The sequence below is a fragment of the Dreissena polymorpha genome, chromosome 4 (genome assembly GCF_020536995.1).
Source record: "Dreissena polymorpha isolate Duluth1 chromosome 4, UMN_Dpol_1.0, whole genome shotgun sequence".
NCBI classification, from domain to species: domain Eukaryota; kingdom Metazoa; phylum Mollusca; class Bivalvia; order Myida; family Dreissenidae; genus Dreissena; species Dreissena polymorpha.
Genome location: NC_068358.1, coordinates 55983163 through 56005455, shown reverse-complemented (window position 1 = coordinate 56005455; position 22293 = coordinate 55983163). Strand labels below are relative to the sequence as shown.

Below are 22293 nucleotides of genomic sequence, written 5' to 3'. Positions count from 1 at the left end.
TATTGAACTTGCAAGCAAAATCATATTTGCAGTCGAGCAATGATTATGATAATACGATGTAGATGATTGGATAACAGTGAGTACGGTTCAATTATATTATTAAATAATGATTACAAGGTAATTGTATAGATGTGATGAATATATTGCGGTGTTGAATTGCTATATATCCGATATCAAATACTATCAGTGAACATTTTGAGTATAATCTTCTCCTCACATTTTAGCAATATGCCATACGCCGTGTTATAATGGCGGCACGTGCATAGCGCCCGATACGTGCCAATGCCCGCCGTCACACGAGGGGGCGAATTGTGCCCTGCGTATGATATCAACTTATCTTTATATGAATATACATAAATTTATTTCGAAATATTAATGTAAAATGATATTATTATGTTAATATTCATAACAATTTATAAATTGTATGCATTATCAATGTTTTAACTGAATTAAATCTCCTTTTTAAACTTTCAACTTTTAATTTGTAAAATTTATGAAACTGGTCAACTGTTTTATTATTGACAATAATTGAACTGTCGAATAATTACTTATGCAAATGTAATACATACTTTTATTTACATTTATTGCTCTTTGTGATTGTAGTAAAGTGTTCTCACCTGAAGCCCTGTTTCCCCGGTGTGTATAGTCCACCTGACATCTGCGCATGTTATGATGGTTGGGAAGACCAGACATGTTTAAGATGTAAGTTCAAATAAAATGTTATATGGATATTCCGTTTTTAAGGAATTTAAGCGTGTATACACGACATTTTCTCCTATACATATTATACGCTGATGAATATAATACAAGAATGAATTTTTAGAAGAAATTGTGCCAGAACATAAACACAATAATAGTTCAATACAATTGCAATAATGTACGTTTGTATTATGAAAAAATTCATACATGTACAAAGAAGTGCAGAGTTGAGGAGTCCACATTAGTGTGTTCGCTCATATGAAATCTATTTTTGCATTTGATTAAATATGAATAAACGTATCGGTATTGACGTAAACTCGTTTGTCATGAATGTCATTGAATAAAACAACATTTGATTTATGTGAACATTTAAAGAACTTATTTAATTTAATTCAAAATTCCTCGTTATTATTTATTTATTGGTCTTAGATTGCGAAAATAAAACATTGACATTAAACACGCTTTAAACAACTAGACTCCATATTTAGTCACTTCATGATTTGAATTCGTGCGCCATATAAACCTGAAGATCCCACATCGATCAATTTATCGCTAACTTGATACGTGGTTGTACTGCTCCTCACTGTAAATCGACACAAATAGATTAAACCAACTCTTGTTATCAAAGCTTATACATGTGATTTGAAGATAAATAGCCTTCGAAATGATAGAATAACTTCTAACTACTGTAAGCTACCTTACATGTAAGATACAATTGCTCATCTCTATGCGCTCAATTGTAGTTTGAGTTTGAGTCCAGCAACAAACTCTTAGAAGGAAGACGGAGACCGTTTAACGTTTGACATAATGCATCTTTATTCAGACAAGCATTAAATATTATATAATACAATAATATCTCTAAACTGTTAGAGTTGACTTAAAAAGGATGAACGTTTGGTGAACAGTTGCTCTGCTTTAAGGTTGTCAATATCATAAATAGTACTGATATTTTATGAAATACTAAAAACGCTCGTTTAACTAAAATACCAGTAGTTAGTAGTTAATGCACAAACAAATTCTGATTATTACTTCTAATTCGTGAAATGAAAATGTTTTATGAAGTATTACTGTTTGTTTCTTACTTTTTGGAAGGGTTTTCAATTGATCGAACAGTGATGTTTGTTGTTAGCAACTGTTGCCAAAACTGTGCGGAGAACCTCCTTTTATACCCTTCGGATGCTGCAGATTTGGCTGCAGTCAAAGATTCAGCTGCAGCCAATCACAATCCTGCAGCATCCTGCACCATGTATGGAAGTAATGCGGTTACATGTAAACAAGAATATACTTCTAATTATAATAAATCGACAATCATCATAAATATCACATCGTAATCAAAGAAGGCAATAAGTTTGATGACTTGAAACAATAGACACCTTTAAATATGCATGTATAACAATACAATATTAAATGCTGCAGCATGAAAACTTAAGAAATTCTTACGCATTCAGCGTCTCAAATAGTTCCCTGCAAACTATTATGTTTTAACAGTTAATATAAATGAAGAGTTTGCAAGTTATAATAAATATCATCTTTTTATACAAATAGAGGAGTGAATATTATAATTTTACAGCCTATTTTAAAGTCAAATGAATGCAATAACACTCCACCATATTCCTACGTATGACGTCATCAATATGCATTGCTGCAATGATTTTGACAGTGCAGGAATTTCGAATATGTTGGATTATTCTCACAACAAACAACATATAATGGACTAAACACAAGGTAAATACAAATATATAATTATATTAGATCTTGGAGAACATTATCTTGCTAAATGCAGTGCACTGTATAGACAAAATGTGAACACCAAAATAATGTGCACCGATATTCGGATCAGGAATGAATTCGGATGATATTTACATGTTATACATGAAATATACATTACATTTCCCCCACCTTAAAAGAATAAAATTCTCCTGAATTTTGAATTTTTACTACAATAACAAATTTAAAGGACAACAATAACAATAATGTTAATGAAATATGTTAACTTATGACAATACTTAACATTGAAAAAGGTTAACCACTGTACATGTAAAAAATTATACTTAATTCTTCTTCTGTTTCTTCAGACGAAGTGGCACATCCTTCAGGCGGGCAAGGAGATCATCAAGAGAGGAGTCACGGGGAAGGGCATCAAAGGCGGACAGGACTGACACATGGACATCTGGTGTAGTTGGATCTTCATCGAGGGCAATCAGTCGAACAAGATTGAAGTTTTGTTTCATTGTTGCTGCAAGGGCGTCGTTTTGAAGATCAAGGCTTCCAGGGAGTGCAAGAAAATTGTATCTAGCCCTCAGGAGAGATCTTGGAAGCGGCGTAGTGTGCGCATGGAGTGTCATAGCGACAAACTCGTAATAAAGAGTCTTCTGATCAGGAGCCCAGCAAGTCCATTCAGCAGGTGGCCAGGAGATAGTTGGAGTTATCTGGATACTGTTGACAGGAACATCATTCCATTCTCGTCGCGCTGGTGGAAGAAGTGGAAGTCGGCCTTCGAGAAGAAGCGAATGGGCCTTCGTCTTGAGGACTTCTTTGACCGAGGAATGGCGTGGTGTGGGGATGTAGACAGGAGGAATTCTGAAAGCTGATTTGTTCTTGGAGGACTGTGTTTGTGTTGGTACTTCTGCAGGCTCATAGTTTGGCGTTGATGATGTGTTTACATGAGAAACTGGTGTAGGTGAAACGGGGTTGTAGAATGGGGAGCTGGGGTATGACGGTAATACTGCTGATGTTGGCTGATGATCACTGGTCTCTAGGTCTTCGGTGCGTTGCGGGGAGGATATTGAGACTGGTGTGGGACTGCGTAGGTCATTGTAGTCAAAATCAAGTTGAGATGGACGTTCATCAATGATCAGATGTTTTGGAACTGGCGTAGACTCAGGTGTTTGAACGGTATGCATATCAGATGTTGATTTGGGAAAGAGGACATCAGTTGTAGGTGAAGTTGCTGCATCGGGTATGAAAGACAATGTGGAAACGGCAGCAGAAGTGATATAGTGCAAAGCGACTGGAACAAAGGCTTGTGTAGGGAATGATGGACTTGAATGTGAAGATGCTGTGGCGGCAAGATCAGGAGATTTTCTTGACGTGAAGGTGGCAAGATGGAGGACTACCACAGATTCAATCTGGTTAGGTTAAAGTCCAAGTAATGATGTTATAGAAGTATGATGGGATGGATTTCCTAGTTCCCAATGACCTGATGGAATAAATACTTCCTTAGGCAGTGCATTCATACGTCGTACCAAACGGCTTACCAGACGAGCATCAGTCAATGCGGAGAGTGGGACTTTGGCTTTGATGTAAGTAGCATTGGAACAGCAAATGATGGTGCATCCAGTGCTATCCATAGTCACGGATTTCAGGATAAGCTCTGGGTTGTTGATTGGTGGAGTTGACACGGATGATGTTGAAGAAGATGAAGTCAATGAATTCCAGCCTTCGATCCATCGGGTGATCCCAGGATCGCGTCCTGCAGCCCATTTAGTAACTAGTCGTCTGGCTTCAATGGCCTCTGGATGCGAAGGATTTGGAGTGGGATTGGTCAGAAGATGCACTGTGGGATTTGTGGAGAAGTAGAAGGAGTTTTCTGAAGATAGCAGTCGTGGAAATTCCTTTAGTGTATGGTCGTGCTCATGTGGGGGATGAGCCCTGATATGGCGCCTCAGGTCCCAGTCGGACTTGAATTCTCTTGGATGCTTGCCAACGCACCACACGCAGATATACCTCATGCGGCGATGGTCGGTTTTTGCCAGATGGTTTCTAAGATCCCGTTTGCTGTGGAAAGCAGTGCCACACACCTCGCAATCCATGGCAGAATCTGGAAAAACAGATCTTGAGATGAACATGACATTGTTATGTGGCTAAAACAAATGCATATAACCATTGACTGAGCAACTGTTCGCAGTATCCATCATTTTTCAGAAGCGATCTCAACAATCCATATAAACGCATTTATACAGGACTAGTTTGCAATAGCGGTTTCTCATCGACAAATACAGTTGAGAAAGGATCCCGGTTGATCAGGCCGCTGCCTTCTCGGTTGAGCGCTCATTATAATCTGTAAACCGTTCTCACAGCCGAACTATTATCGCAACTGCTCAAAAGTAAAGTGTCTCTCTTAGACACAGTACCCAAATGTGCAATACAGGAACAAGCTCCTTAGGCAATGCTATTTGTGTATGTCTTTTTCACTTTTCCAGTCATAAGCTCATCTCAATCTGTGTGTGTGTGTGTGTGTGTGTGTGTGTGTGTGTGTTTTATCCCTGTTCACTGAATGCCACTACAAGCAATCAATACATGGGCTTGTGTTGTTTAATTTTAAAATAAAAGTATGCTGATATATGCTAGCATCGTCTAACTATACTTATGGACAACAATAATTTACTAAAACATGAACAGCATTTACTACATTAAATTAAACTAAACTAATAAACAATACTTTGCTTCATTTACACATTGCCATTTTATATTTGTGTTTGGTTTATTCCACAGGAAGTGCTTTGTGGAACCATGCGGGTACATGTGACCCTCTATACCGAACTAGCCTGTCGATGTGAATGGCTTTGGCTGGAGTCTTAAGTGACCTCTTTACAAGATACACAAGATCGTCAATTCGTTTTGTGACCAAAAAAGGACCATGCCACTGCGAAGCAAGTTTTGTGCACACAACGAGACGCTTTGTTGAGTCGTGCACCCAAACACCATCACCAACTGACAACACTCGCTTTTTGGCACGAAGGCTTTTGATACTGTGACTTAGTTTGTAGGGCTTTGCGTGCAACTAAGTGAATTTTCTCAAGCTCTTCGTGAAGCGACTGAACGTATGAAGCATATGATTGTTGATCCATTTGTTCATTAGACTGAGGAGGTAAGCCAATTAATGCCTGAAGAGGGAGAACTACATCTCGACCAAGGGTCTTCTTATTGGGGATCTGACCGGTACTTGCATGTATGGAAGAACGGTATGCCATCATGACTTGCTGCAAGAATTCATCCCAATTTCGCTGATTCTTTTTACAGTACATGGACAACATGCTGCCAAGTGTACGATTGAAGCGTTCCACTACGCCATTCGCCTGAGGGTGCTGTGCAGTGGATTTAGTAGGGTGAATTTGCAGCAGATCACACATGTCAGAAAATAGTTTTGATGTGAAGTTACTTCCAAGATCAGAGTGAATTGTTAATGGAACTCCAAACCGTGAAACAAAGTGATCAACAAATGCTTTAGTCACTGTTATGGCCTCTTGATTGGGTAGTGCAATGGCTTCAGTCCATTTAGTAAAACAGTCACATATAACTAGTATGAAAGCATTGTTAGAATCTGTTCTAGGGAGTGGCCCATATATATCAACAGCAATGCGTTCCATTGGCCCATACACTTTAGCTTCACCAAGAGGTGCTTTTGGAGGCTTGGATTGTTTTCGAGAAGCACAAGCATCGCATGTTGTACAATACTTTTCAACATCTGCTTTCAATGCAGGCCAGTAAAATGTTTGTCGTACTTTGTTCAGCATTTTTTCAGCACCAAGGTGACCAGCACTAGGGATAACATGAAAATATCGCAAAACTTCACTCCGCTGTGAATCTGGTACAACTATTTGCCTTCGGCATTCTTTGCCTTCATACCAGGTGCGGTAAAGAACATTGGAATCAAGCAAAAGACGGCCCCACATTCTCCAAAACGTTTTAGTCTGTGAATTGTGGCCGCTGATTTCTTGCCAGCTTGGCCTAAGGGAGGCTTGCAAAGACCGAATGATTACTTTTAAGGATGGGTCATCTAATTGAGCTGCACCTATACGAGAAGAAGTCCAGTCAGTGGCCATAGTGGGTTTTGGAATGGAATCAGACGTGGACATGGACCTTGTAACAGTGCGTGCAGTTGAAGAATCTGGCAACGTTGTTGATGGGTCAATGACTGTTGCAGCAACAACAGGAACAACCCTGCATACCTCAGAATCACAGTGTTCGTCAGCATCATCGCAAGTGGTGTTTCTACTCTCCTGTATGGCACACTTTGAGCAAGTAGACCGTGATAACGCATCTGCATTGCCATGACTTGAACCCGCACGATGGGTAACTATTAAGTTGTAAGTTCCTGAATTCTCGAGCCATCTTGCAACTTGGCCTGTAGGACGCTTCAGATTTCGCATCCATGATACAGCTGCATTATCTGTACGAAGTAACACTGGCTGACCATACAAATAGTGATGGAAAGCGTTTAAGGCATGAATAACTGCAAGAAGCTCTTTTCGAGTTACACAGTAGTTTTGCTCGTGTTTATTTAAACCTTTGCTGTGATATGCAATAACGATTTCTTGACCATTCTGTATTTGTGACAACACTGCTCCTGTGGCCTTATCTGATGCATCAGTATCCAAAACAAATTTTGAATCGGGGGTAGGATAACCAAGGATTGGAGCTGAAGTCAAAGCAGTTTTCAGAGTGTCAAAAGCTTTCGAACATTCATCAGACCATTCAAATTTACAGTTTTTCTCTGTAACTTTATGCAATGGACGTGCAATTTTGGCAAAGTTCTCGACAAACCGTCTGTAATACGAACAAAGTCCAAGAAAAGATCGGACATCTTTTGCGCTGCGAGGAGTAGGCCAGTTTTGGACAGCAGTAATTTTGTCGGGATCAGTTGCTACACCATCCTCAGAAACAAGATGACCAAGGAACTTCACCCGTTTTTGAAACAAAACACATTTGGAAGGTTTTAACTTAAGATTTGCTTGTTGAAGTCGCTGCAGAATATGCTCAAACCTGGATAAACCTTCACTGACAGTCTTACTTGGAATAATTATGTCATCCATGTACAAAAGGCATTCAACCCATTGCAAACCTCTTAATACGTTCTCCATAAGTCGCTCGAAAGTACTCGGAGCGTTTGCTAAACCAAAACTGAGGACTGTGAACTGATAAAGACCCATTGTTGTAGCAAAGGCTGTCTTGTCTTTGTCTTCAGACTTCATGGCAACCTGCCAGTATCCACTATTCAAGTCGAGAGAGCTGAAATATTTTGAACCAGACAATGCATCTATACAATCATCAACTCTGGGGAGTGGACAAGCATCTTTAACAGTGACGTCATTTAGCCTACGATAATCAATACAAAACCTTGGGGTGCCGTCTTTCTTGGTAATCAACACAACTGGGCTCGCCCATGCACTACTTGATGGCTCAATAATGCCACGTTCCAACATTTTACTTATCTCTTCTCTTTCGACTTCACGTTTGCCCAGTGGCAGACGTCTTGGTGGCTGACGAATGGGTGCAGCATCTTGTGTGTTAATGCTGTGCTGGACAAGATTTGTATGCCCAATGTCGCCAGAGTCTTTTGAAAATGTAGTGTGATATTTACAAAGAAGTTTATAAAGACCTTGTTTCTCAGAATCAGACAGGTGTGTGGAACTCCGTTCATACAAGTCAGTAAGATGGTCAGGGAGAGAAACAATATCACTGAGTTTATGTACAGACGCAATGCGTTCAAACAAACAATCATGCTCAAAGTAAGATTCACAAAAACCAAAAGTTGTATGCTTGTGGATTTTAACATCAGAATTCCCATAGTTAAGTAAATGCATATTCAGAGTGTAAGAAGATGTATCAACAATACCACCGATAACAGCGACTTCAGACTTTGCCATAAGATCAAATGAAGGCTCTACATAACCAAGTTCAGCTAGATGTTCTTTCATGGGGATTTTGACGGGGATAGACATTCTTGTATGAGCTGGCACAGATATTGTTTGCATGCTTTCCACTCTACACACTTGATTGGCTGCACCGCCAGTCCACAGTGGAACCGCATTATTACCGATCACCAAACACGACTTCTTATAATTGATACATTCAACATGCTGTTTCAAGAAGTCTTGGCCTAAGATACCATTGGCCTCGATTGCACATACAACGAATGAAACATCAAAGCGCTCGCCGCACATTTCAACGATCAAGTCAACACTTCCGGTCACTGCCATTGGTTACCCGTTTACTGTTTTTAGTACATTTGGCGCCGATCTTAGTTGAAAAGAACGTTCAGAGCCAATTGATGAAAACATTTTATCAGAAAGAAGAGATGTTGTTGCTCCGCAATCAATTAAGAAATTCACGGGTTTTGAACCTACGTTACATGTAAAATAAAAACCATTATCAAACCTATTTAATTGTGAACCTGTTCGCGCCGTGTGAATTTCGCTAGCTTTACTTGACGATGTAGACCTATTTTGTACTAATGCTGACTGTCGGCCTTCAGAGTCAGCATTTAAAAGTTTCCCTGAACGAGGGCCCCTGATGGGTTGCCCTTAACTGGATGCTGTAGGTTAGCGGACCTGTCATTGGTTGCACTTTAGGTACTATTCGCCCTATAACGTCGCGGTCTTCGATTTGCGTTTTGTGGACACGATGCCCAGAAGTGATCACGAGAGTTACACCCGAAGCAAGATTTCTTACTCTTGCTGTTTACCTGTGGTTTACGCACAACAGACGTTTCAATTTTGTCAAGGCGCGCTTCAATTCGCTTAATAACGGATTCAATATCAGAACATTTATCTGAATCAACTGCCGTTATGTTTGATTGTAAAGGCGTCCCCAATATGGATTCGTACCTTTCAATTACGGAGACGGCCTCGTTTATGGTTAAACAATTGTGATCCATACAGCGACATTTCATTTCGGTAGAAACGAGTTTGTAAAGTTGATTCAGAGCTAGTTTTTCTTGCGAGCGATGATCCAGATCGGAGTAAGCTTTTTGACAAAGCTGACGCAAATCGTCTGCAAGTGACGCTATGCTTTCGCCCTTCGAGCGTCGTCTGTTTTCTAATTTATTCAGCCACAGACATTGATGTTTGCTGTCGTTACCGAAACGCTCGGAAAGACGCGTTGTCAACGTACAATAATTACGGCGCTCGTCGTCTGTGAGGCTCATGTAGAAGTTTCTGGCTGCGCCTCTCAAACTGGCGGCCAACATCAAGACTTTTGTGCAATTGTCCCACCCAGATAATTCCGAACAGTCCTCGAAATGCGAGGCGTATTGTTCGTACGAACTGTTACCGGCATACATGTCCGGTTTCATAAGTGTGTGGTGCATGGGTGGTGGTGGTGGAATGTAATTATTGTAACTAGTGTCACCATGGTTAAATTACGTGCTGCGTGAGTCATGTGGATTGTTGTTTGTTCGATTAAAGCTCGAGCGTCTCATCGCAGGACTGAGTGCATTCATCAAAGAAACATGAGGTGCATCGTCGCGTCGTCGTCGGGACTGTGCGCCATGTACATGCGCACTATGGTTCGATTCATCACTACGTAATTCATCAACGGTTTTTATCTCCGACGGAACATCGAAGGAAACGTCGGGATCAGGAGAAGCCATCCTGAAGATTACTTTGTCTTTACAGCGTAAATAAAAATAACAAAGACTATTATTGTGTTAAAAGTGTTTCTTTATTTCCAGGCGTGTTGTTCAAGAGGAACACTTTAGAAATGATCCCCATATTCTGACACCAATTTGTAAGCTACCTTACATGTAAGATACAATTGCTCATCTCTATGCGCTCAATTGTAGTTTGAGTTTGAGTCCAGCAACAAACTCTTAGAAGGAAGACGGAGACCGTTTAACGTTTTACATAATGCATCTTTATTCAGACAAGCATTTAATATTATATAATACAATAATATCTCTAAACTGTTAGAGTTGACTTAAAAAGGATGAACGTTTGGTGAACAGTTGCTCTGCTTTAAGGTTGTCAATATCATAAATAGTACTGATATTTTATGAAATACTAAAAACGCTCGTTTAACTTAAATACCAGTAGTTAGTAGTTAATGTACAAACAAATTCTGATTATTACTTCTAATTCGTGAAATGAAAATGTTTTATGAAGTATTACTGTTTGTTTCTTACTTTTTGGAAGGGTTTTCAATTGATCGAACAGTGATGTTTGTTGTTAGCAACTGTTGCCAAAACTGTGCGGATAACCTCCTTTTATACCCTTCGGATGCTGCAGATTTGGCTGCAGTCAAAGATTCAGCTGCAGCCAATCACAATCCTGCAGCATCCTGCACCATGTATGGAAGTAATGCGGTTACATGTAAACAAGAATATACTTCTAATTATAATAAATCGACAATCATCATAAATATCACATCTTAATCAAAGAAGGCAATAAGTTTGATGACTTGAAACAATAGACACCTTTAAATATGCATGTATAACAATACAATATTAAATGCTGCAGCATGAAAACTTAAGAAATTCTTACGCATTCAGCGTCTCAAATAGTTCCCTGCAAACTATTATGTTTTAACAGTTAATATAAATGAAGAGTTTGCAAGTTATAATAAATATCATCTTTTTATACAAATAGAGGAATGAATATTATAATTTTACAGCCTATTTTAAAGTAAAATGAATGCAATAACACTCCACCATATTCCTACGTATGACGTCATCAATATGCATTGCTGCAATGATTTTGACAGTGCAGGAATTTCGAATATGTTGGATTATTCTCACAACAAACAACATATAATGGACTAAACACAAGGTAAATACAAATATATAATTATATTAGACCTTGGAGAACATTATCTTGCTAAATGCAGTGCACTGTATAGACAAAATGTGAACACCAAAAATAATGTGCACCGATATTCGGATGAGGAATGAATTCGGATGATATTTACATGTTATACATGAAATATACATTACACTACTACCACCACCACCACCACCACCACCACCACCACCACCACCACCACCACCACCACCACCACCACCACCACCACCACCACCACCACCACCACCACCACCACCACCACCACCACCACCACCACCACCACCACTACCACCACCACTACCACCTCCACTACCACTACCACCACCACCACCGCCGTTGCCGCCGCCGCCGCCGTCACCACCACCACCACCACCACCACCACAACCACCACCACCACCACCACCACTACCATCGCCGCCACCACCACCACCACTACCAGCACCACCACCAACACCACCACCACAACCACCACCACCGTCACCACCACCACCACCACCACCACCACCACCACCACCACCACCACCACCACCACCACCACCACCACCACCGCCGCCGCCGCTGCCGCCGCCGCCGTCACCACCACCACCACCACCACCACCACCACCACTACCATCGCCGCCACCACCACCACCACCACCACTACCAGCACCACCACCAACACCACCACCACAACCACCACCACCACCACCGTCACCACCACCACCACCACCATCGCCGCCACCACCGCCATCGCCACCGCCGCCGCCAACCAACTACGCCACCGCCGCCGCCGCTGCTGCCACTACTACTTCTACTACTTATCAAAATACTATTTTTTGTAATTATTATTTTATAATGATATTTTTAAGATATACACTAAAATGGTTTCAGTTTCTGCTGGAAAGAATCTGCCAATAATGCCATCTTGCGCTGTGACTCTAGCGAACATACGGAGGACAGATCTAAAGGAACTCTTCTACTTTAGGTAAATTGTTATATCATGTGAATCTTTTTATATTCATTAAGTATATAACTGAAGTGAATATTACCAAGACTGTGTCAAAACACGAACATACACTATCTTCTACCCTAATTAAAACAACACTTTATTAATCGCATCTTTTCATTAAAATGTAAAAGCGATTACGAGTCAACATTTGATCATAATTGCTTTACATGTATGGTTAAATGAATATACATGTTTAATCGAGCAGTTTTGAACTATAAGTGTTATTTTATTCGTTTGAAAACCATTTAGAAAGTTTGTTATTTTCTGCAAATCTAGTTTTGTCTTTTCAAGAACGCTATGAGGTATCAGGCTATATTTCAAATATTAAAATATCTTAATATTAATCAATGTTTTATAAATCGCATTAGCGTTCCTTGCACAAACGAAACAGGGAGTGATGTGATATGGTGTAATCAAGAGAACTTCAACTATGCACGGTTCACCATGAATTCCTTGTACATTCCTTTGAATGCGTATATCCCGAAAGAAAGATACATCACATCCAGCGGCTTTGGTATCGTTCGTAGTGAGGCAGATGTTCTCCACACTAAAGTGAACAGAAATGGTATAAACCATGTTTCGTCTTACAGCCTTTGAGACCCCATAGTATAAATCGGGCAGCCCATTTTTACCTTAGTATTGGATATTGTGCCTTTATGTTTAGATCATGCTCGCTTCTTTAAAATTTAACGAGTAAATAATTGTGTATATGATATTAGTTTTGAAATCCTCGTGAATGATAAAACACAGACACAATGGTACAGTTTGAGTTGCATCTCTTTGAGGTGACTCGTACAACGATTTTTATGTAGATACTCATTTCAAGAGCATCACAAATAAACTTATTGCACCAACAGTTGCCTTTGAATGTGAAATCTCTCCTAAATCCATGACCACGGTGACAAGTAGTCCGAACAAACAAGTGTCTATTAAGAAATACAAGTTCAGAGAACCCGAACGATAGCGAATAATAAGCATAATAACACGTTTTCCTCGTTTCAATTTATCGTTTAGTTTCGAATATATCATTTTTAAATGCAATGATTACAATAACAAGACAATACTTTTTATTGTATCGATGCTCTTCCAGATTGTTTCAATTTAATTTAACAACACACTTGCAAATATGTTCCCGTTAACGTAAGATTGGCGATTCTGTTTTTTTTTTTTCAGTCAGCATCGCAAGTTGCACATATGAATAACTTTTTTTTAAAAACGGAAATGCAAATACTGTTAGTTTGAAAGCAATTTCTCCGTACAAATACATTCGTGATTTATTATTAATACATTCTTAAAGCATTTTAAATATATTTTTTAACACTTAATACAAATATTTCCCATTGAAAGAATAACACCCCCTTTTCGTACCAATTGTGTGTGTAACATTATATTTTTGCGAACTTACTACTGTACACTTATTATATTCTCAGTACGTGGACCGAACCGCATCGTAGCTCTAAATCACACGTACATCTGCAACTTGATGTCTGACACCAGCCCTTTGAATAACGCCAGCTGCGTGATGACAGAGAATGACTACATCTACAGCTTGGAACACGGAGATGAGTATGTATCTTATTAAGTATTAATCTAACTATTCGAACAATTAAAAAAAAATCATATTTAATATAATAATAGGTGACTCATAGACATTTGATTGTGATGACACAATGTGTATGTGTAGGTTTACAGTGAAGTTTCGAACAAAGAGTGGAGGATATAGGCAACTATATGACATCAACTATAATAGTCCAGGAGCATTGCAAATATTCCAAGGTAATTGGGATGAAAAACCAGTCGATTTCAAATTCGACTTCATAGCTCCAAAGCATTGTTCGGAACAAGATGCTTTAATGAAATGTGCCCCAGGACAGCATCCAATTATCGTGGACAACGATATAACTAGGGTAAGACCTATATATATGTGTATGTATATTCTACTATTTCATAGTTCTCATTATGCCATGAAACTGTTATGCTCAACCGTTTATGCCATCACGATTGCAACATTAACCCGTGTACGAAATGGATAATTTTCTACAAATTTGTTAGAGGGCAAACCGATATGTTAAAGACCATAACGCTCCTTTTAGATGGCGATTTCACCACGATGGAGTGGATGGTCTGACGATTTATCAGGGCTTGCATATTACTATGTCGAGGTATTCCGTCTGCAACCTAATATTCATAACGAATTAATCGAAATGGAGCCGTTATCGCCAGTCTTTTCCTACATGGAAAAAAACACAGGCTCATTAACGTTTCCGACATATACTCCTCAATCGGCTGGCATGTTCTCGATTTTGCTGCAAACGTCCGACAAGGCCAACAATTCCAAGATTGCACGGCGCCTTGTGTTGTATGACAACGAATCAAGCATCACACTTACAAAACCAGGCTTAGCATATGAAATGCCTGATTTGGAGCGAGTTATGGCAATGAAGGAAGGAGATGGTGGAATTTATGTTACAAGCGCTATCAAGGAGACGGGTTATTTGTGGCAGACTTCACAGAATGGCACCAATATGACACTTGTCTTCAGTTGGGTTTCTCATTTTGTAAATAAGATACACGATGAGGGAAAACTATTAAATACCATTCTTCCATATCCTACTCAATTCCAAGATCTAGAGGACGACGGTGTGCTTCGAAGCAAAAAGTAAAGAATTAACTGAATCCATGCATTTTCCCCTATTTGGTTAATGTATTTCAAAATAATAACATCTCATACAAATAAAGATTTTTTACTATGTGAATAAGTACTAACAATGTTAATTAAAATGAACGTTTAATTTACTAAAGTGTCAATGATTTGATAGATATGTGGCATTAGATGACAACGATGGTTCACGAACACGAGCGTCTATTGCAAACAAGCACGGTGTGGTGAAATTTGAAGTTATGCGCGTGTATACAGACGACAAACAGGTTTCATTAATTATTTTCGGATGCTATGTTACTTTTCATGATTTTTATACAATGCGTTTATTGCAAATATAAATGATTATCCTAACATAGGAAAAATGCTGTTAGTACAATTGTAACTATTACACACATAGTTCTGACATTAGTGTATCTCTCCGATAGATACCAGCATCCGGGTGGACTGAAATACCATTGACGGAACAGTATACATTTTCCGAGGTCATTGCTGATGGGAGTCACGTGAGACTTTGGGTTCGAGCCACGGATATTATGAATAACACGCTGGCTGATTATACCGAGGTTCACATTGACAACTCGCCTCCTAGGGTCTCCAACAGCATGATCCAACAGAACGTAATAAACGGAACATTCGTATATACAACAAGGTAAACCAATTTATTGATACATTATCACATTGTAGCCTTTAAACATATTCACTACGTTACAGCGCCGTGACCAGATTTTACCTGATTATACTTAACTGCTTTCAGGTTGACATTTGACGCGTCAGATGATGGTAGCGGTGTCCACAAAATTGCAGTCGACTTATTTGTTGCAGATTATGCGAATTTTAAACGGACAGAAATATTCCAGGCCAATCGGAAAAATGTAAGAACTACTTTTCAAAGACGTTGACTTTAAACGCATATCGAAACAATTAAATGCTTGCAATATCGAGTATTGATTGTAACTGTGATCCTTATTGATCAACATCTTCATATTATTTGCAGGAATCTGGCGCATGCGCAAGTGACCCTGAATGTCGATGCATCTTGGATACATGTTTTCGACTGAAACAGTCAGTCGATATAGATAACTGCTGGTTTTTAGTGCCAAAAGAATATCTTAATAGTACAGGAGGAATACAGGTCACTGTATATAATCAGGCGCTTCTGACGCAAACATTTAATCTTTCGGTATGTATCAAATTTAAGTGCAAAGAAACATTTATCAGGACTGTTATTTAATTAAACATTATCCAATGCATTTTTAAGAACTCAACAAATAACACACAACTCTGTGTTGCTATAAGCACTCGTGTCACAAAAATAGTGGCATATTGAGGAACGATTTTCGATAATGTTTATTTAATAGGCAAAACATATTAAGGTCGATTGTAATCGTATCAAATTTAAATTAGCGGAAAAACAGCGTTCATTTAGTTCCAAATAACATATATTTTAGTCAGATTTAAAATTGATTTTACAACTCATACAACGACGCTATGTATTGATATTCTCTTTGGTTTTTCAGATATCAAGATTGAGTGACTTACGCGGATTAGAAGAATGTACGTATTCGTTTTAAATGTCAGGAATTTAATAATATATAATACAATCAACTTAACCCATTTATGCCTAGTGGACTCTCACATCCTCTTAAATTGGATCAATATATTTCCAAACTTAGGGATGTCTAGTATATTTATTTCTATATTTAGAATATTTCTTACAGAAATTCCTTTAAGCAAACAGCGAAGACCCTCATCTGGGTCTACGCTGTTTGCCAAGGCCTTTTTCTAGACGCTAGGCATAAATGGGTTAAAGAACATGTATCAAACACATTACTTTTTTCTGTAAGGTATAATAAATTGATTTTGTATGTTCATGATATATTTTATCGATCTCGCAATTTAGATATTTCTTCTCCATATTAAGCTTTGTTTATTCTAACGATAATCACACATAAACAAAAATGTGATTATGTGTTACTTATAGATTCTGGGCCAACAAACATCAGAGTTGAAGAAAATCTCGCTAGCGGAGTGAGACTTGTGTGGGATCTCCCGGACAAACCATCATGCTATGGACGTGTTGATATCGTACTCATCATATACCTAGGCGGTGGACAAACTAGGAAAATTCTGGTCAATAGTGAGGAAAACTCCGTGGATGTTCTTGGTCTTTATCCGGATCAGGAATACAGCGTGTCGCTGAACCTTGGATTTGATGGAACTGAACTCGCAGCTCTCCCGTATTCATTCAAAACAGGTTATACATTCGTGTAAAACTAGAGGATTTCTAATTATTAAAACATAAAATTGGAATTATTCTTAACATAATTACAAACTGCAATTGTTTAAAATATAGTATTGTTATAAGTATCATCAGTATTCTTATAATTCTTACAAGTATTACTTCTATCATTGCTATTGACACAATACCACTTTTTATTGCTCTATATCTTCACCGACTGCACTTAACGCATATTTGTTCTATAATTTGTGTATGGCCGGTGGCCTTATAAGTTTCCACAAATATTGAATATAAATATGTCCTTATGACATTGAAACAGTTTATAGCTCTTTATCATATAATATCGCATTCGCATAGTATGTAAGTAAACATGTATTTTCAAACACCAGCTGCCCAAGAGAACCATCTTGACGGTGGAATAATCGCAGGCGTTGTCAGTGGTAAGAGTATAACTATGTATAATATATAAACTGTATAAGTATAAAATAAGACTTTTACAATGAAGTGTCATGTATCAAATCCGAATATGATCTATTAACATTCTTGACGTATTTTATTGCTTCTAAACATTTCTAAGTATGTTATACGATGAATTCATTTATACTAGTTGTTTAAAAAAAAGAATATACCAATGTATATATATATATATATATATATATATATATATATATATATATATATATATATATATATATATATATTAAATGGCTTTCAGCTGTATTGGTTCTTGTTGGAGCTTTGTTAGCGGTGTTTGTTGTTTTACTCCGGAGGGGTCATATGCAACCGGTCAGAAGACGACTGGACGCTATGACAGTTCGCTACCGGAAGTCTCGGTTTGCTAGACCTCGTTCTAGTGCGAAACCTAAGGAACGGGTATATTGTTCACAAAGTTCCGTGTGAATCTAGATATGATCACATACATAATTATTTAGAAGATGATTCTATTATCAACTTCGCGCAATGCAGTCATACCACTTTAATCTATGTTCTACGTGAAAAGGTTTGTGGTTTCGAATTGAAAATATATACAATCATGTGATTAATGGTATTTTTCTTATACGATTTTTACGAAACGAGAAGTGAAAACGATTAAACTTTTTCTTAAAGTCGTACAACAACTCGAGGTACATATACGGAGACATGGACTTCGCCGACGTTGATTCTTGGAAACTAACCAGGAATGACATTGTCCTTGCTAGCCTACTAAAGTCCGGATCTTTCGCTGATATATACCTGGCAAGCGTTCGGAAACGTGGAAACCAAATGGTCGCAAAAATACTTAAACGTAAACAAAACAATTTTAGTATAGTTATCGTGGTTGCAGATAGATAGGTTTGTTTTGATAAGTCTGAAAAAATATTAGGGAGTCTGTAAACTGAATAACTTTTAAGATGTGGCGAATGTCAGTATTCGTAATTGAAATATTAATCACAATGTCTTATATATATGGCAAAGGTTAACTTAACAACGAGACAATACTACAAATTAGCATAACAAACAGTGGGTCATTAGCGTTTACAGTCTTAATTTTACTGAAGATTCTTTGGAGCCAGATAATGCAAAAGTGTAAATATTTAAGAGGGTTACACCAGCCGAGATGCATTCTTAATGAAGGCCAAAATCAACTTCTACTCCATGGAAGTAGGCGAGCACGAGAATGTCATCTCCTTTGTTGGCGCTGTGATTGACAATACTGACAGTACGTTTAATAGAAAGTAATAGCAATCAATAATGACGATAAGAACAATCACTAAGGACAGATTGATCTTGATCAGGATAGTCAATTGAATACAACATGACTATGGAGTGAATAAAGGTTATAACAAAAGGACATTAAATAAGAAACACGGTGTTTACTTCAAGTAAATAAATGTCCTCGTGGCATAGTAAATTTTGAGACCGGGGGGTCTCAGGTTCGATCGCAAATTTATAGCGTTCTTTAGATCACCCTGCAATATACGAAGTACTGGTCCTTCCGAGGAAACGGAGCCGACATCGCCTCAATAAGCATAAGGCTTTTGGCACAATCGAGCTGAAATAAATAGTTTACAGCAAAAAAGGATTAAATTATCTTAAGCTTATTTATACTCCATTGCACATTAATGCATTAATACACAAATCTCAATTCGTTTTGACAGTGGGTCCATTCATCCTGTTCGAGTACTGCAGCAAAGGCCAGTTGAATGATCACGTGTCGACCCTGCGAAGCAAAGTGACTGTACAAGTTCATGAACAGCTGCTTCGCTTCTGTTTGCAAGTGGCTCGTGGAATGGGTTTTTTGGCTGCGAAAAAGGTTTATCATTGTATTGTACAAACAATCGTAAAGCATGTAATAAAGATTGCCCTTTTTGAAATATCGGGTCTTTGAGTCTAGGTTCAGTTATTTAGCGCTGCTACAATAATTTGATAACTATGGCTAAGAAGATTCCTTATTAGCGATAATAATTAAATTGAATTAGTAGGAATAACACCTGTGTACACTACGGAATGAAATCGCCCAAACATAACTTGCTTGAACATATTCAATTTTGGTGGGTTTTCTCGTTAATCGCATATAAATAATGTCTGACCGTCGTTTGTTTAGATTGTACACCGACGTCTGGCAGCTCGTAACGTTCTTCTGGACTCTAACATGACGGCCAAGATTTCAGGATTCGGACCGATGGTTGGAGATGGGAGAGAAGGCGGCAATAATAAGAAACGTGTACGTCTGAAAGAGTATATATCAACCATTTCGAAAACAGTTGCACAAGCACTGCGAAAGTCAATAATAATTAATAAGCGTAAATATGTGCTAAGGTATCTTTATTGAGATTCATTAATATATAATTTTTTTTCGAGAAAGGATCATATGTATGTATCAATATTCAAATAAGCATCATGCTTAGTTTGCTACATATCATTTCTAGGAGAGAATTTCAATCAAATGGATGGCGCCGGAATGTTTGAAATCAACAAAAGATGCAACTGAGAAAAGCGATATCTGGTGCTTTGGCGTGGTGCTGTGGGAGATATTTTCACTTGGTACATTCTTCTGTTTATTCCCCGATACAACTAAAAGGGGTATATTGGAATCACTATTGACGCCTTTCATACTGTCTGTCTGTTCGACCGTATGTCAGTCCTTCCGTAATGTGCGATGGTTATTTTCATACAAAGATTACAAAGATATGCACTTTTTCAACTTAGACGTTCTATATCATGATTATTAATATACATTGTGAGCTGATTATATTTCCCTCTTTTACTAGGTTAAGCGGAGTACTATGGAAACACTATGGACGTATGTCCATCTGTCTTCTTATCCGTCCGTCCGTCTTTCCGTTTGTATGTATTTAGACACACTTGTCCGAAGACGTGGAGAACTTTAAACGGATATCATTCACTAGCGATGCAACTTATTAAAACTGAAAAGTAGTTTTACGACGTATTGAAAATGTTCTCAAACGCAATGTTTTAACATAAGTTTGCTATTAGGCGCAGCACCGTATGATGACATTCGAGGGAAGGAGTTGCCTGGTCGATTAAAAAGTGGTTACCGTCTGCCAAAGCCAGAACACAGTGATGAAAAGTAACGAATTTAATGTCCATCCTTCTCATATAAACCTTATGTAAAAATAAAAATATAAGACGACATCAGTAGACATGGAATTCATTTAAAGAAAACTTTACAGTTTTAACGGATTATTTCTTTGTCTAGGTGGTACGCGATGATGACTCGTTGCTGGCAGACGGATTCCGCAAACCGACCCACGTTCAAGGACATCCTTACGGAGCTCGACGAGGTCTTTGTGGCGGCACCGGTGGACGATTACTACTATTCCGTACAATAGACATACTAATTCCTTAAGTTCATAGGTTGAGATGAATAGTTTGTGGATGATGGTATGTAGACGTAAAATCCAACGCCAAATGCAATAATAAAATGCCAGCCTTTTGATACGACGTGGTTAGTGATACATGACAAAGAAAGTAAGAATAATGGCTCAGATTATTACATTTTTTTTGAATATATGCATTTTTTTCTTAGTCCGTTGTATACACCATAAGAGCCTAGTACACACGTTATATATCAGTTCAAACGTGGACGTGGATGTGTGACAAAGGTAAACGATGCATATGTAATACTTCGTTGCTAAACAACTATATATTTATATATTTTAGGCATTGTATTGCTTTATTATTTTTCTAATAACTTTAAACAATGTCTATTCTTGTTTCGAGTATACGAACAAGAATTTGTTTAAATAAATTTGAATTATTGCTATATGGCAAATTAAGTCTGCTCCATTAAAGATTTGCTTGATTGGTATTCACAAGTGACATATACAGGACATGCACATTGAACAGTTTGCTTTACAATTATATTTATTATTGTATATTTAAAGGTAAAAACCATTGTATTCACAAAAAATAATTTGTCATTATGAACAATACATGAATGGGTATTAAAGCAATAAAGGTTGTAAGCAGTAGTTAAATAATGTTATTTTATTATAAATAAGCACATAGATAGGAAAGCGATATTGAAATTGACAAATATTCACAGTTGTTCAAAAACAGAAAACATTCAAATGAATCGTATTAATTACGGCATGAATTTAATTCGACATAACACCACAATAATTTTAAAATTCGTACGTGTCAATTAAAACTGTATGTATGCTAAATAACTCATGATTAAAAGTGTTAATGTTGTTTTGCTTATATTAAAAATGGAACAATACAACAAAGTGCTGTCAGTCTTCTTTTTAATTTGTGCTTCTTATTTTTTAATATATCTTTGTACATGTATACTTGATTAGAGCATATGCGATGATTATCTTTATTTTTTATAAATAAATGTGTAACTTATACCTTACCGTTTTGCTATTTCTATACATAATTTAAATTAAGTACATGCTTTAAATTTAAAATCATTTCGCCAAATCGTGCACTTTTCAATAAATCTACTGTTGAACACATAAATCAATACATTTAACATATTACAAAACGTTAGTCAACAAATAATCTTTCCTCTGGTATTTATCTGCGTTTTTTTTTCTTGTGTGAGTTTTAAAATCATTGGGTTTATTTAAACAGAGTGCGGGATCAACGGGGTTTACGTGAGTTTACACACGGGCTGGACAGAATGTTAATATACCGT

General features: G+C 37.8%; 1 protein-coding gene across 1 annotated transcript; it reads left to right on the top strand.

Moving 5' to 3' along the window:
- Nucleotides 1-286: 286 nt before the first annotated feature.
- LOC127877806 (uncharacterized) lies at nucleotides 287-21932 on the top strand. Its single transcript, XM_052424060.1, has 22 exons — nucleotides 287-320; nucleotides 604-702; nucleotides 12129-12222; nucleotides 12615-12811; nucleotides 13677-13812; nucleotides 13931-14153; nucleotides 14340-14905; nucleotides 15066-15174; nucleotides 15334-15557; nucleotides 15663-15780; nucleotides 15903-16088; nucleotides 16426-16462; nucleotides 16890-17162; nucleotides 17537-17587; nucleotides 17863-18020; nucleotides 18255-18432; nucleotides 18727-18846; nucleotides 19286-19440; nucleotides 19732-19851; nucleotides 20057-20171; nucleotides 20625-20718; nucleotides 20848-21932. Exons 3-22 carry the CDS (start codon nucleotides 12155-12157, stop codon nucleotides 20978-20980), a joined length of 3261 nt encoding a protein of 1086 aa, XP_052280020.1. The 5' UTR covers nucleotides 287-320; nucleotides 604-702; nucleotides 12129-12154; the 3' UTR covers nucleotides 20981-21932.
- The last annotated feature ends 361 nt before the right edge of the window (nucleotides 21933-22293 follow it).

Bases quoted from the DNA above. Each gene is read 5' to 3' on its own strand.
- LOC127877806 (XM_052424060.1), top strand. From the start codon at position 12,155: ATGCCATCTTGCGCTGTGACTCTAGCGAACATACGGAGGACAGATCTA. The intron at 12,223-12,614 runs GTAAATTGTTAT...AAATCGCATTAG, and splicing joins AAGGAACTCTTCTACTTTAG to CGTTCCTTGCACAAACGAAA. The intron at 19,441-19,731 runs GTTTATCATTGT...TCGTTTGTTTAG, and splicing joins GTTTTTTGGCTGCGAAAAAG to ATTGTACACCGACGTCTGGC.